This window comes from Gallus gallus, chromosome 9 (assembly GCF_016699485.2).
Source record: "Gallus gallus isolate bGalGal1 chromosome 9, bGalGal1.mat.broiler.GRCg7b, whole genome shotgun sequence".
Lineage (NCBI taxonomy): Eukaryota > Metazoa > Chordata > Aves > Galliformes > Phasianidae > Gallus > Gallus gallus.
Genome location: NC_052540.1, coordinates 15,646,167 through 15,661,047, shown reverse-complemented (window position 1 = coordinate 15,661,047; position 14,881 = coordinate 15,646,167). Strand labels below are relative to the sequence as shown.

The following is a 14,881-nucleotide window of genomic DNA, read 5'->3' as shown; positions in this document are numbered from 1 at the left end:
GCAAAGGCGACCACCGGCAGCAGTGCGGATCGATGCGAGCGTGCGTTTGTACAAATATTTTTTAACAAAAGGTTAAAAAAAAACAAAAAAAAAGACTTTTTTTTTTTTTTTTTTTTTTTTTGCGATTAAATTATTTAAGGAATTTTACGGAGCTCTGCGGTGCCCGCGTGGTTCTTGTGGGGTCAGGGTGGTGGGTTATGGGTCTGCGACCGCCCCGTGGGGATGCTCCGCAGTGCCACTGTGGGTGCGCTATGGGGGAGTGGGGGCAGCGATGGGGACGGGGTGGCCCTGGAGGGACGTATCGGGGGTGAGCCCTGCTTGTGCCCTCCCCGCACTCAGCTCTCCCCTCTCCCAGCCCTTCCAAAGAGCCTTTTGTGCTGCTGGGGTCTTCCCCCCCCCCCCTCCCTCCTTTTAATTCCTAACCAGGAGATTAAGGGAAGACAAAGGCTCCGATTGTTCCCCACTCTGTGGAAATCTGGAAAGTTCCGAGAGAGGGGAACCGTCTCTTTCCAGATGCACTGATGGAAAGGGGGGGATGCGCGGCCCAGGTGGAGGGGTTTGGCTGTGGGGGTGGGGGGAACACTGGGGTGGCACCAGGGTTGGGTCCCGCTGCATGGAAACCAATGCCACTGCAGATGGGCTGCAGGCTGCCCCATGATCGGGACCCTTCTCCTGGCCATGGGGAGCAGCCATGGGGGCACCCGGCCGGGGTGGGAGCAGTGAGCCTCTCCCTGCAAGGAGGAGGAGGAGGACATGGAGGAGGAGGAGAAGAAGGAGGAGGAGGAGGAGGAAGGTTGCGGACGGCTTGGCCGGCTCGCCCGGCTGCTTGGCGTTGTCGCTGCTAACTCTTGGCTGACACCTCAGTGACTTGGCAGGGAGACGCTCCAGCAGCCCCGTCAGCTGCCTGGGGCCGGAGCAGCTGGAAGGGATCACGGCTCGGCACCGCTCAGCCCATGGCAGCCAACAGCCAGCGGGATGGAGCCACGGGTGCCCGTGCGCCCTGCCTGTCCCCATCACACTTCGGCCCCATCGCTGCCTTATGGGAACCCACATCCACGTGACGGGACGGGACGGGATGGGACACGGCGGGACGCCATCCAGGCGGGTCGTTGCCCCATGGACAGAGCCAGGGCAGCATCACAGCCCGCCGAGGGGGGACACAGCACAAAGGGACGGGACCCGGCCGCTTTCCCATGCTCACAGGGAGCAGCGAGACACCCACGAGCGCCCCGGCTCTGCTCCTTCTGTTTCCCGTTAAGATTATTTATTGGTAATTTTTAAGACCACTTACAGGCTCTGTTCATGTGCCAGGACCCTACACAGCCTTTTTTTCCCAGGGCTTTTTTTTTTATTATTATTTATTAAAAAAAAAAAAAAAAAGAGGATTGGTTTAATCATTTTCTTCCCACTCTTTCCTTCCCGTCCCCTTTGGTTCTGCCACGTGGCGTTCTGCCCATACTGCCCATCCTCCCCACTGTCACAGCACAACCCTGTCCCCTCCTGGAGCAGGGCTGAGCGTCCCCAAAGAGTGACGCTGGGGACAAAGAGCCGCCAGCATCCCAGCACCAGGATGGGGAACCCTTCCCCAGAAGGGCCTTCCATCCCCCCGCACCACTCCTCCTTCCGCAGCCGGAAGCCCAAAGAGTTCTGATCCCCCTTTATTGCCCTCATTCCGCTTTGATCTCGCGGTATCTCTCCGTGCCCGTCCGGGGGCCGTGGGGCAGTCCCTGTGTCAGACAGGTTCTGCGACACATTGCTGCCTAATGAGAAATTTCCTCTCCCCGCGCTTCGCTGGTTTATTTTAGCACCGGTATCGCCACCCCACCTCTGCCTCTCGCAGGGCTGAGTCACGGGGCACCTCCCGGCCCCGCGTCCCCACTCCACCACCCCTCTGCCACCTTCTCTTCTCCTGGGATGGCATCAGAAACCCGACGTCCCGTGGCCCAGCATGCCGTATGAGTGGGTGCCCGTAAGCGATACCCCAGGACGTGCCCCAATTCCCTGCTCCGTGCTCAGGGAACCGCAGCTCCAGGCGGCTGCCGGAGTTCAAAGGGACGGCAGAAACCCGCAGTTCCCCCTCTGCGTGAGGGTTTGGGCTCGGCTCCCCGCTCGCAGCCTGCCGATGCTCCGTGCCGTTCCCGGCTTTCCTCGTTAATGAGGCAGCGTGGGAAGCGGTGGGAGGTGTGGGCCCCAAAATTGGGTCAGGATGTGGTGGGGGGAGAGGGGCCCCCACCCTTGTCCTGCATGGGGACCGTGGGGTCTTGTCTGCTCCTGGGGACCCCCGGCTGCCCCCTGCCCCTAACAGATCCCTGCTGCCCCCAGACCATTCCCCAAGAGCCCCACGCCGGCTGTCAGAGGGCTCAGGCTCCATAGCCACAGGTGTATCCATCATGCTGTCCCCAGCGTCACCCAGGTGTGGGGCTGAGACTGCGCCCCGGGAGGACAAAGCTGAAACCATGACCCAACCCGGATGTGGTGAGTCAGGCTGACTGAGGCAGCCTGCACTGGAAAGCACTAGCCAGTACCATCCCCATCCCCGTCCCATCCCCAGCCTCATCCCTGTCTCAATCTCCATCCCCATACCCGTCCCATCCCCAGCCTCATCCCTGTCTCAATCTCCATCCCCATCCCCGTCCCCATCCCCAGCCTCATCCCTGTCTCAATCTCCATCCCCATCCCCGTCCCATCCCCATCCCCATCTGAGCAGTGAGCGGTGGCCAACGGTGAGGGCACGTCCCAGCCCCTGTGCCTGGATGACCCCATCCCTCCTCTCACCCTGCAGCTGCCGCCACCCACCCAGACCCCGGCTTCACCCAGCTTCTCCTGGGGCAGCGGTGGGGCCGAGGGCCCCCAGCCCTGCCGTGGATTTATGACACAGCCACGCTCTGGTGTTCAGGGGCCAGGAGAGGCGACGGAGCCTTTATGGCTTTCCTACACCTTTCTGCCAGCGCCGTCTAAATGGCCTCATAAACCGCCCCCCGCACCCACCCCCGTCAGGAGGCGGTGGTTTATTAGGGCCGTAACTCATCTCCTGGCATTTCATCAGCGTCCTTTTAATCTGCACTTGGGTTTTTTTTTTTTTTATTCCTGTTTAATACGAGCAGCTGGACGTGTCGTTAGGACCCTACGGAGGGGCCGGGGGGCCAGGCCAGCCCCCTCCCCGGTGCAGCTCCACGGTGCCATGCGAGGAAACCTTCCCAGCAAACGCTGGGATTTCGGGCGCTAATCCTTTGTGTCAGCCTTTCCGCTTTCATCCCATTAACTCCCGCGCCCGGTGCCGCTGCCCTCGCGCTTCTCTGCGGCGGAGATAAGTCCCCGTGCTCGGCGCGGCGCATCCTCCCAGCCGCGGTGCTGCTGGCGGGCGGCTTCCATCCAATTACAGCGGGGTGAAGCTCATTTTAATTGCATGGAGCAGCCGGGATTAGGCAGACTTTATCTCCTAATTCCTTCTTTATCTCCTAACTTCACACTCTCCGCTCGCACCAGAGGCACGGTGGCTTGTGCCAGCGCTGGCGATTTCGGAAGAACGCATGCCCGCTGCATATCGCCCCATTGCCTGGCTGACGTTGGCCCCACTGCCCCCCAAATGCCCCCAAATGCCAGGGCAGGGGCTGATGGGGATGTCTGCCCCACGGAATGGGGATGAGGCGCTGACCACAGCCCCTTGGCAGCCACTTGGGGTGCTGCAGGATGTCCCCGCGGTGCCACGCACTGCAGCCCCCAGCAACGCTGTGTGTCACTTGGAGCACCCAGCCAGGATGGGGACAGACACAACAAAAGGTCTTTTTCCCTTCCCACCCCACGACCCTTGGGTACCCAGCCAGCACTCAGGGGTCCCCATAAGGGACGATGAAAGTGGCAGCTGTTTGGGCATCCAGTGACACCCACTTGTCTGTGCGGACACATCCACCCTGACCCGAGGGAGCTCTCGAGATAGCAGGAGAGCTGGGGGCAGTCCAGCAGGGGCTCTTAGGGCTGCCAGATAGCCCTCATCCCCATAGCTCAGCATGACATTACTTCATGCTGCGCTGTCCCCTGCGATGGCACATGGCTCACCCCTGGGTAAAGCGTGGCTCCGTGGCTCAGCCATGCAGGCTCTGCATCAGCACAGCCGCCTGCTAATTAGCCACCATTAGCATCAGCTAATTAATGTAATTCCAGTGACCCACAATTCCGGAGCGTGGGAGCTGCTCCTCGCAATGCCTCTGCCCACAGCCAGCAGCTCTCAGCACCTTCACGTGGGGTCTTTGCCCCATGGGTGCCCTCATGCTGCACATTTGCATGTGTGCGCGATGCAGATGGGGGGAGGGGGTCTCCTGCATGCATGCACATGCGTGCTGGTAGCTTTACATTCGTGAACACGCGTGTCAGTACCTTTGCATGCACGCACACCCATGCTGATGGCTTTGCACAGATGCATGCACATGTGCAGCCCCATAGGTGTCCCATAGCAGGGGCACAGGGCCCACGGCAGCGAAAGGGTGGCTGCTAATCCTCCAGCAGCTGTGGGGCCCGCGCTTGCTTGTTCAAGGGATATGGCAACTCGGTCAACAATCCCCCGGCCTGTTTCGGGGGGATTAGCAGCCCCCCGGGGAGCAAAGGGGCCCGCATGAATATTTGGCGGGTGGGAACGTGGAGAGACAAAGCTGGAGGGGGGGCGGTGGGGAGGATCCGCTGTCCCCAGGGTGTCCCCAAGGCAGGGATGGGGTGCAGGGAGCATCCCTGTGCGCTCTCACACCGCGCTGTGCTGACAGCAGGGAGCTCTGGTTATCATCCCACACAGCCCCACAGCGATAACCCTCACAGCCCTGGGGCAGAGGGCAGCCCCCAGCGTCACCCCGAAAGGGAGCACCCCAATGCCGGGAGCTCAGGTGACCAAGAACCAATGTGTCATTAATTAGTGCTGGGGTGCAGCTGTGGGTCAGCTTCCCACCATCAGGGGCAGCTGGGGGCTAATGAGGGCTGCGTTAGGCTGTGTGGGGTATTAGGGCTCCGCCAGGGCGCTCCTGTATAAAGTCAGACCTGGAATCTTAATAGACTATGGGGTCAAAACAAAAAGTTTCAGCTCGTGTCTGGGCAGTAGGGTGGACCTGGTGGTGGGAGAGGGGAGGTGGCATCAGGTCCTGCGTTTCCCCGCCCAGCTCTGCCCTACGTTTGGGATTTCTGCTCAAGGTGCAGCCCCAGGACCCCCTGTGTTTGCTGAGAAGCTTAGAGCCACCCCCGGGCTTTGTCTGCCCTTAGGATTTACCCACCCAAGGAGCAGAACCCCCATGGTCCCACTCCCTCCTGGGCTGGGTGCAGTTGCCCACAGCCACAAAGCAGCGTACATCGGGGTGCCCGTGGTGCCAGGGGTGCCCAGAGGATGCCCATGTGCTCAGGAGGGTACACGCACACGTGGGGCCGAGTGTCCCTGTGGGACCCCCACCACCACCCCGTTCCCCACGGGTGCCGCTTTTCTGCTCCGTTAGCCACGGCTGTGCCGGCACATAATGACATGGTAATTGCGAGCCGGTCCCGGCCACACGCATGGCCCTGTGCCCCACACCCAGGTTAGCCGTGACCCCCTCTCCCCATTCCCACCCCAGTGCCTCACATCAGCCCGACCAGTCCGGGTCCTGCCCCAACCTCAGCACAGGGGCACCCCGGTCACCTCCTCGCCCCAAGCGCTGGGAAACCCGTCCTTCCCCTCTGTGTTTACACGGGTAACAGGGGTCCTCCGCCGCTGCACATCGCATTTTCTGCTTGGTCACTTCCATCTGTGTCCCCGCATAATGATTTTTTCTGCTACATTAATTTAACACACTGCGGCGGGCCGAGGCGCTGGGACCCCGCGCTCCTTAATTGTGTCAAAGGAAAAGCTCCGCGCTCCCTTTCATCGGGGCCAGGGGATGCTGCGGGGTGGGTGTCCCACTGGGGGGGCTGTGGGAAGGGGATGCGGGCTCCGGGTGGTCGTGGGGTCTGCAGGGAGGGGTGGGCTGAGGGCGTCCCTTGGGGGATATGAAGAGGGTTTGGGGGTGACCCTAAAACACCGCTTCCAGGGATGCCGCCCTGCTGGGGTGCCCCATCCCATTGAGGTCCCCGTGGTGGTGGCGCATCCCCGTGCCCACCGCGTTGCTCGGAGCCCCGCGTCCTCCGGAGGGGCCGTCGGGATCCGGAGGGTTAAGTGCAGTGTTTGTCTTGGCTGAATGCGGCGGGATCCTAACAAGGCACGGCGAATGGAGGTGAAGGGCTGTCCAGACGGGAAGTGACAGCCCGATTTCAGGGCTGTCAGCCCCGGCGTGGTGGGCATTGAGCGGGGACATTCCTCCCCGCTCCCCTGGCTCCGCGGCCCACGCTGCCAACAAAGCCATCGGGGCAGCCCCTCGCCCATATGGGAGGCTATAGGGCAGAGCGGGACCCACAGCCGGGCTGGGGGTGTGGGAGCCCCATCGGCCCCCCCTCCGGCGGCCCCGCAAGAAGTGGCCTCCGCTATTTGCAAACATTGTGGCAAGGGGCTGGGAAGGTCTCGGCCCACCCCAGCGGGCGCCTTTGTGTCGGGCGGACCCCTGGGGGCTCATTTCCATCCTGCCCGGGCGCTCGCCCCGATCCTTTCAGAGACCGCCTGCGCCTTGCTCCGGCTGCAGACAAAAGCGGTGCCTACCCCACAGCTGTGCCACGTCCCTGTCCCCATCCTCGCGCCTCTCCCATGGCACGCTGCGCCCCTACGCATTGTGTTTCGCGTCCAAAACCCACCGCGTGTCCCCAAGGCACCCACCCCACATTACCCACCCGGCGCCCCACGCCCAACATGGGGCTCCCAGCAGCCCCCCGTGTGCCCGCATACTGGGTCAGCGCCGGTGGCACTGCGGGGACAAAGCAGGACGCGAGGAGCGGGGTGGCACAGCTGGCTCTCGGCAGCACCCTTCCGCTCGCACGGCCGCTTTATGGCCGCGCATAAAGCCGGCACATCAACGCGCAGCCCGATTTTATTTGCTTTCGGGGTGATAAAGGTGAAGCAGCCCAGCTGGGTGCTGTAACCGTCCTGCCGGGCGCAGCCGGGGGGGCACGGCGGGCGCGGAGCGGCATCGGTGCTCCCATTGCCGGTGGCCGCGCTCACGGCTCGCAGGGCGCCGCAGCCGCCGGGGTTGCTCTTTTCTCGCGCTTTTTATGGCCGGGAAATCTTCTCGAGGGCCCCCGCGAGTGACCTCTTCCTCGGCGCGGCCGCTAAGCCCTTTGTAATGGGATTTTGCGGCAGAAGCGGCGAATGAGGGGAGAAGTGAATGCCTTAAGCTGCCGCGTTCCCTCCGGGTTCCCCCTCCCCAGCCCACGGGCACAAAGGGGACAATCCCCGCTTTTATCCGCGGCCCTTAGAAGTGGGAGCGATGCTGGGCCGTGCCCCCATCCCGAACGTACGGGGACGGGCGGGGTGTGGGGGCTGCCCCTGGGGGCGACTGTGTGGAGATGGGGGCACCGGGAGGCTGAATCCAAGCGGGGGCTGCCCAGAATAGGGGCGATGCTGCGGGATGCCGGGGGAGGACCCGTCTGCTCCTGAGTTAATATTGTTCCAGCACAAGGACTTCATTAACGCTGGCAAACACAAGCTGTAAATACTCATTAATTCCCCGCTCGCTGATGGCCTTCAGAGCTGCTAATTCAGCTCCCAGCCCCACGGGACCCCCATCCCTTGGGTTCCCATGGGGCTGCTGGGGTTCCCATGGGGAGAGAAGAGGGGGCGTGCCCCCAGAGCACAGCCACCCCACTGGGACGCCCCATCACCCAAACCCATGGCAATGCCCACTCAAAAACCCCCAAATGAGGGCACGGAGGTGGCGGGGTCCCACGGCCAGGGGACACCACGCTGCCCCCCCGGGACCCCCATAAGAAGCTGATTTATGGCTGTCTCCTAAACGATGCCATTAAGCGAGTGGGGCCGGAGCAGGGAGCACAGCTGCAGGAGCAGATCAGCGCCTGATTAATGTTGGGCAACTTGTTATATTGTCAGATAATTATCCCCAAACTGTATGACTTTTCTGCTAAGTGGCAGCGCTTAATTGCGTTTTTAATTACACCCTGATCACCGTGGCCCCTCCGAGCGGGGATGCCAGGAGAGGGGCATGGCACAGAGCCCGGACCCTGCAAGAGGGCGTTTTGGGGTCATCCCATGCAAAGCTTCCCCCTGGCACAGCTGCACCCGGTGCGGGACGCACCTGCAGGACCCCAGCCCTGCTATGGGGATGGGCTCTGCCCCCCAGCTCTGCTTTACCCCCCGGCACGGGGCTACCGGATGCGGCACAGCCGGGAGGAAACACGGGTGTTATCGCCCCGCTGGCTCAGCCCTGCCTTGGCCACGGCCTCTGGCCCCAGATTTCCTGGCGTGGCCATAAAGCAGTGCTGCTGTGGGCTTCACCCGGGCCACCAAGCAGGCGTGGGACGCAGCTTCGCACTGAGCTGTGGGGCTGGGCACGAGGGGAAGGCATGGAATGGGCCCACACTGTGCTGGAGGATGGGAAAATTGGGGGTTTTCCGCACTCTGCGTGGGTTACCCGGACAGAGGATGAGCATCGGGGCTCGGGGGAATGAATCCCAAATCACAGCTATCCCCACACAGTCCCTCTTGGTGTCGTGGCAGCCAGACGGGGTCCCCCCAAGAAAGGGCTCCATCCGTTTCAAGGGAAAAAAAATGCAAATAAAGGTCCCTGTCCTGCCTGTCCCCGTTATCTCAGGAATCCCGAGCGCGCCGGCACGGCCGGGCCCCTTCTTGGAGCCACATTTCATCCTGCTGGCTGTGGACCAACGTGTCGGGACGGGGCCGGAGGGAGGCTGCAGGCACAGCGCTGCGGGGCTGCATGGGGTCTCAGTGCCTCACCCCGGGGACACGTCCCCCTGCTCCCAGCTCAGCCACTAATGATGTCTCCCGACCCACTTGCAAAGAAGAACGTAAATTATTCAGCTCCTCATCAGGGCAATTAAATTAACTCGTCGATGCGGGCCATGAATATTTCACGGGGCAGAGGCGGAGCTGAGCCCCTTTTCACAGCTCTGGAAGGGACGTGCAATGAGCGCGTCCGTCCTCAGCCACGGCAGGAGAGCTCTGTGCCGGGTGCCAGGCGGCTCAGCCCCCCCCTCGGCCTCTGTCTGCCCAGGTTACTTCCAGTGGCTGCTGATGGAGGCCAGGTGCCGGCAGCCCCCCGCACACCCCCGGCCTCTTTTTGGGGCTGAGGGCACCGCTGAGGGCCGCCTGCAGCCCACGGACCCCATCCCCCTGCCCTCCCCGCGCCGTGCCATCTCGTGCCCGCCTCCCTCCCGGGATCTCGGTCAGGATTTCTCTTTTCTTTCTTCCTCGCTTCGAACAATTAATAATTTATCCCATAATAAAAGAGGAAACAGTTAATGAGATGAAAACAAGCCAGAAACATCTGCTGGGGCGGCTTTCATCGCCAGCCCTGGGCCGCCCGCGCAGGAAGCGGTGGTGGGAGGGGGACGGGGATGCTGGGGGGGACACGGCAGCAGGAGGCTGTCCCCCACACCCGGCCTTCCTCCCCTCCTCCTCTTCCTCCTGCTGCGCTGCTGAGACCTGCCGCACTCAGCTCACCAGTGATGCTGGGAGATGGCGCCCCGAAACAGGCAGCCGGCTCCCCGGTATCCCGGCACCAGAGACACGTCCGGCTGCTGGAGGGGACGTGATGCCATCAGGGATGCAGCACCCGCTCAGCAAAGCAGGGCTGCAGGATTGCACCTCTGTCTCGGGTGCTTTGCTGAAACCAACAGGGCCCTGGCAGCAGCCCCGTGCCCCCCCGCACCTCTCACGCCCAGCACCCCCTGCGCCCCCTCTCACGCGGTGGCAGTGGTGGCCCTGCAGCCCGCATGGCACGGGAGGAGTGGTGCAAAGGGACATGGCAGGGAAAAGGGGCACAGGGAACGGGAAAGGGACAGGAAGGGAAAGGGAAGGGGAAGCGCAGCAACGCCCGGAGGCCGCTGACGCGTGGCCAAAACCCGGGGCAGAGGGAAGGGACTGCTGTGACCCAGAACCGCAGGGAGGGATGGGGGCGATGGGGACGGGCCGGTGGGTGCTGCAGGAATGTGGCGTGGGGCTGGCCGGAGGGATTGGGTCGCTGCCTCTGCTTCCAATTTAGCTGATCCCTGCCCTGACCGCTGCAGCTCTCTAATCTGTTTGTCTTCCAAAGCCATTAAGCTAATTTGGAGCCCTCCAAAATCCCGCGGCTCTCATCCCAACCCAGCTCAGCCAGGTTCGGTTGGTGGGTTCGGGTGGAGGGAGGAGCATCGGTGAGTTTTGGGAGAAGAGGAGACCCCGTGGGACACAGCACCCATCAGACATCCCCGAGACCCCAACGTGGGGCACAGAGGGCGGCAGGAAAGGGCACGCAGCCCCCCACCACCATCGGGGGCCGCAGCCCGCAGCCCAGGGCCGCCCGCTGATAAGGGCCATCACGGGGACAGCCCAGCGCGATGACAGCTGCGGGGAGATGGCCCCGTGTCCCCTGCAGCACCGGCCGAGGTGTCACGGAAAAACAGACGTCAGCATCAGCCCGCAGGAATTCGGGGACAGGGACGGGGCTGTGGGGCGCGGGCTGTTCCCCAGGCCCTGCACCCCAGGGGCAGAGGACGGCCACTTATCACATATTTTTCCCCCAAAGCTCATTTTTTTCCTTCCTTCATCGCCCATCTCTGCCACAGCAGGGAGGGGAAGGGGCTAATCCCTGCCCAGGGCCTTGTCCCTCACTCAGGGCGATGCGGTGCTAATGAGGGGATGATCGGGTGGGCTGTGAGGTTGCCCCATGCCACCTCCATCATCTCCTCCTTACCCACATGGGTCATTGGCAACCTGGTGACAGACAGACTCATTAACAGCTTAATTTTGGCTCGGTCTCTTCCTGCCCAACCCCAGGCTTAGGGGGGCCGCTCGGTGGGGGGATGTCACCGCTGCACCCCATAGCACCGCAAGCACGGGGACGGTGCCACCCTCCCGCCCGATGCCAACGGGCCCTCCCAGCCTCTCCCCACGTTTGTTTGCTCCATAACGGCGGTGCCGCGGCTCCTTTGTGCCCAAAGATAAGAGGGACCGCGGCCGCCTCTGAAGCAGCGCTCCCACCCCGAGCCGGGCAGGCTTTGGGGAAACGGATTTAGGGTGCAGGCAGGGATTTGGGGCCGCCCAGACACCCAGGTGCCGCCGTGGCCGTGCTGCTCGCTGTGCCTCTCTGCTTTGCTTCTGGGGACCATTGAGCACCCCGGGAGGTGTGCAGTATGCGCTCCCCATCCCCATCAGCCCCTCGCTCCAAAGCCACGACCCCATCTCCATCACCATCCCCCACCCCCCATTGGAGATCACTGGAGGCTGTGTTGGCCGCCCAACGCTGCCCCACCGGATGGAGGCCTGGCTGCTCTGGCTGCTGTTCAAAGCCACGCTCATGTTGTATAATTTATCAGTGGAAGATAACAGCCCCACGGCTAACGCCCCCCCCCCCCCCCCACACACACACACAGCCTGCCACTGCGAGCACTGTGATCCCAACCTGGGGAGAGCCCACATGGAGGGACCCCCAGCGGGCCCCACTGTGTGCTGGGCTGTTTTTGGGTGCACCAAGGCAGGGGCAGGGCTGTGCCCCCCCCCCACATATACCTGCCCCCACCATCTCAGTGCACCGGGGGCTGCAGAGCACCTGGGGTCGGCCTGTGGGGTCCCCGCAGCCTGGGAACCCGGGGGAGGGGGGGGTGAGGGCCGGTGCTGCGGGCACAGAGCGGCACCAGGAGCCGGAAGGGTTTGTTTGGCTCCAGATAAGGAGGCGACGGCGGGCACCTGGCAGGTGCCACGGGGCGGGGGCGCCGAGCGACGGCCACCCCCAGCCTCGGCTCCTCGTCCCCAGCGGTGAGGGGCCGGCAGCCCGCGTCCCTCTGTCCCTCTGTCCCTCCGTGTCCCTCCGTGTCCCTCCGCGTCCCTCCGTGTCCCCCCGTGTCCCTCCGTGCCGGCGCCCCCCTCCGCCCACCCGCACGGCACGGCGCGGCCGCAGCCCTTCGTGTCACCCATGGAGGGGGGCTGACGCTGGGAGCCGGGTGGCACCGGGGGGTGACACGGAGGGAAGGCGACACCGGGAGGTGTGACGTTGGTGGGGCGGGGGGTGACACACGAGAGGTGCGGGGTGACGCCGTGCGCCTCCCGGGGCGCTGCTGCCCCCACCCTCCCGGCAGCGAGCGCCGCACCGCCCCCGGCTGCTCCTGCGGGGCCGGCGAGCGGGGCTGCCTTCGTGCGCTGTCCCCGGGCGCTGCCCCCACGCCCCGCTCGGAGCCGCGTCCCGCTGGGGAGGTGCCCGCCGTGACCGCGCTCCCCGCTGCCGTGCCCGGCCCACGCGGTGCGATCCGCGGCCGCGCAGCGCCCCCTGCCGCCCCCCCACGCCGCAGTGCACCCCCCAGCCTGCAGGGGGCGCTGCTGGCGGCACTAGGACCGCGCGGGCACCTCTGCCGGTCGCACTGCGCGGGCGTGGATCTAGCCCCGCCCACCATGAAGGTATTTCCGCCCCGCTGCCCGTAGCGTGCCGGATGCGGAAACGCGTCATCATCGTGCGCCGTAGCGGGAGCCAGGCCGTTCCGCCATGGCCGGCATACTTTTCGAGGACATCTTCGATGTGAAAGATATCGACCCCGAGGGCAAGAAGTTCGACCGTGGTGAGCTAGAACCCTCCTGTTCCCATCCCCTCTTCCCTGAGCCCTTGCTCTCATTCGGGCCTCCGAGCGGCCCCGGTGCCGACGTGGGAGGGGGGACGGGTGTGGGGGCGGCGGGGTCTAACCGTGGCCTAACCGTGGCCGACCGCCCCGCTCTACCCAGTGTCTCGCCTGCACTGCGAGAGCGAGTCCTTCAAGATGGACCTCATCCTGGACGTCAACATCCAGATCTACCCCGTGGACCTCGGTACGCCGCCGGGATGGGGAGCAGGGGGGTGGGGAGGAGGGAGGAGGGAGGCCCGGCCTGCTGCGTGCGGGCAGTGCGTGGTGTTGGGCTGTCCCTTCGTCGCAGGGGTGCGTGGTGCTGGCGCTGTGCTGGGGCTGAGCTGTGTTCAGGCTCGTTGCTGTGTGGGCTTTGTGTAGAATCAGTTCTGGCCCGTCCCCTAGAGATGCCCCTTGGCAAAACTGTGTCAGCTAATGGCACCCGGGCCTTATGGAGAGCTTTTGAAATGGGCTTCAGTGGCTAAATACGTTAACTGAATGGAAAAGTTACCATAAATAAGATAAGGAGGGGGCTGATCTTGCGTACCTGCCCAGGGCAAGCTCAACTTTCCAAGGCTCTTCATGCAGTTCTCTTGCTATGTGCCCTGAGAATATTAGTTGTGCTGATCTGGTGGCTCTGCAGTGGTGATAAACATCTGTAGGGAGAGATAAAGGTATGTGTCTCCCTCGATTTCTGCTATCCTGTTGGAGAATACACAGGAACTGGGTTCATAACAAACTCACCGGGGCACTTCCTTGCTGCAGATGTGCTGCAGCTGCCACTGTGGCTGCCATTGCTCTGGCTGTGCCTTCTCACCACTCCTTTGCCATCTCCTCCCAGGTGACAAATTCCGTTTGGTCATTGCCAGCACCCTGTATGAGGATGGCACATTGGATGATGGGGAGTACAACCCTACAGATGACAGGCCCTCCAGGTACTGTGGCTCACAGTGGTGAAAGAGTTGGAGTGCTGAAAGGCTGCAAGGTGCCTTTTTCTAGAGGATGCTCTGCTAGGGACTGTGGGGAGGAGGGGGGTGACAGTTCTGGCACTTTTCTGAGCTCCCCTCCTCTCATTGCAGGGCAGACCAGTTCGAGTACGTGATGTATGGCAAGGTGTACAGGATTGAGGGGGATGAGACATCCACAGAGGCAGCCACGCGCCTGTGAGTGTCTGTTGCCAGAAGGGGACGCATTGCCTGAGGGTGGTGGGGAGGCAGCAGTGTCTTGACTGGGTCTCCTATGGGTTTCCCTGCTCTCACCACTCCTCTCCTCCTGCCCCAGCTCTGCTTATGTGTCCTACGGGGGGCTGCTCATGCGCCTTCAGGGAGACGCAAACAATCTGCATGGGTTTGAAGTGGACTCCAGAGTTTACCTGCTGATGAAGAAGTTGGCCTTCTAGGATATGATGCACCTCACTGGGCTCCCTGCCCCAGAGACATTCTGCTGGCGAGCAGACAGGACACCATCATGCCAAATCCTGCCCCAGCACCTGTGCTGCCCAGTTCCTGTGATGGTGGTGGAGGAGGAGGCATTCCCCCTTTGTCATCCTGGTCTTTTCTGACTGTTTCCCTTCTGTGTAGGGGTTGGTGCCTCATTTTCAGTGAAGACCATGGGTACTCTGTGGCCCTTGCCTGCTGGTCTCTTCTCACCTTCCTGCACTTCAGAAGCAGGCTTAGCCCCAGCTCTGGCCAGGGGCAGCTGGACTGGGACATCTACCTGTCTGTGCAAGGGCTGGGTATCATTTTCTAAGGAGCTGTTCTGAGACAGATGTGGCTCTTAATTAAACTGCTATGTTTTTTCTAGTTGTGGTTGTTGTGGCTGAGAGGTGAGGCTGCCTTCCCAGAAGGCAGGCTGGTAGATGAAGATGGGATGCTCACGGAGGGTGTTGTGATAGCAGACAGCAAACCTACCACGTCAGGAGCACTGGCTTTCAAGCTGCAGCTCCTGGAGGGGCTTGGCCTAGTCTGAGTGGTGCTGTGTGACCCCAGAACTCAGCACAGTGGGATTGGCAGGTGGATACCAGAAAGCAAGGGACATTATCATCTCACATCGCCATCTGAGCCCGTCTGCCCTGCAGAGATGGCAGTCACCACAGGAGGGAGCTAAACGCTGTGGGGAAAACAGGAGCGTGTGCTTCTGCTGCTGCCTCTCCCAGAGGCTGGTGTATACTTCACAGGCCAGTGCC

At 62.7% G+C, this 14,881-nt stretch overlaps 1 protein-coding gene across 3 annotated transcripts; it reads left to right on the top strand.

Moving 5' to 3' along the window:
- Positions 1-12,549: 12,549 nt before the first annotated feature.
- On the top strand, positions 12,550-14,498 carry POLR2H (RNA polymerase II subunit H). 3 transcript variants are annotated; one of them, NM_001277465.1, is given in 5 exon segments: positions 12,550-12,657; positions 12,818-12,901; positions 13,538-13,631; positions 13,776-13,859; positions 13,978-14,498. In NM_001277465.1, coding segments are annotated over 5 exon segments (453 nt in total). In that variant the 5' UTR covers positions 12,550-12,584; the 3' UTR covers positions 14,096-14,498.
- Positions 14,499-14,881: the final 383 nt, after the last annotated feature.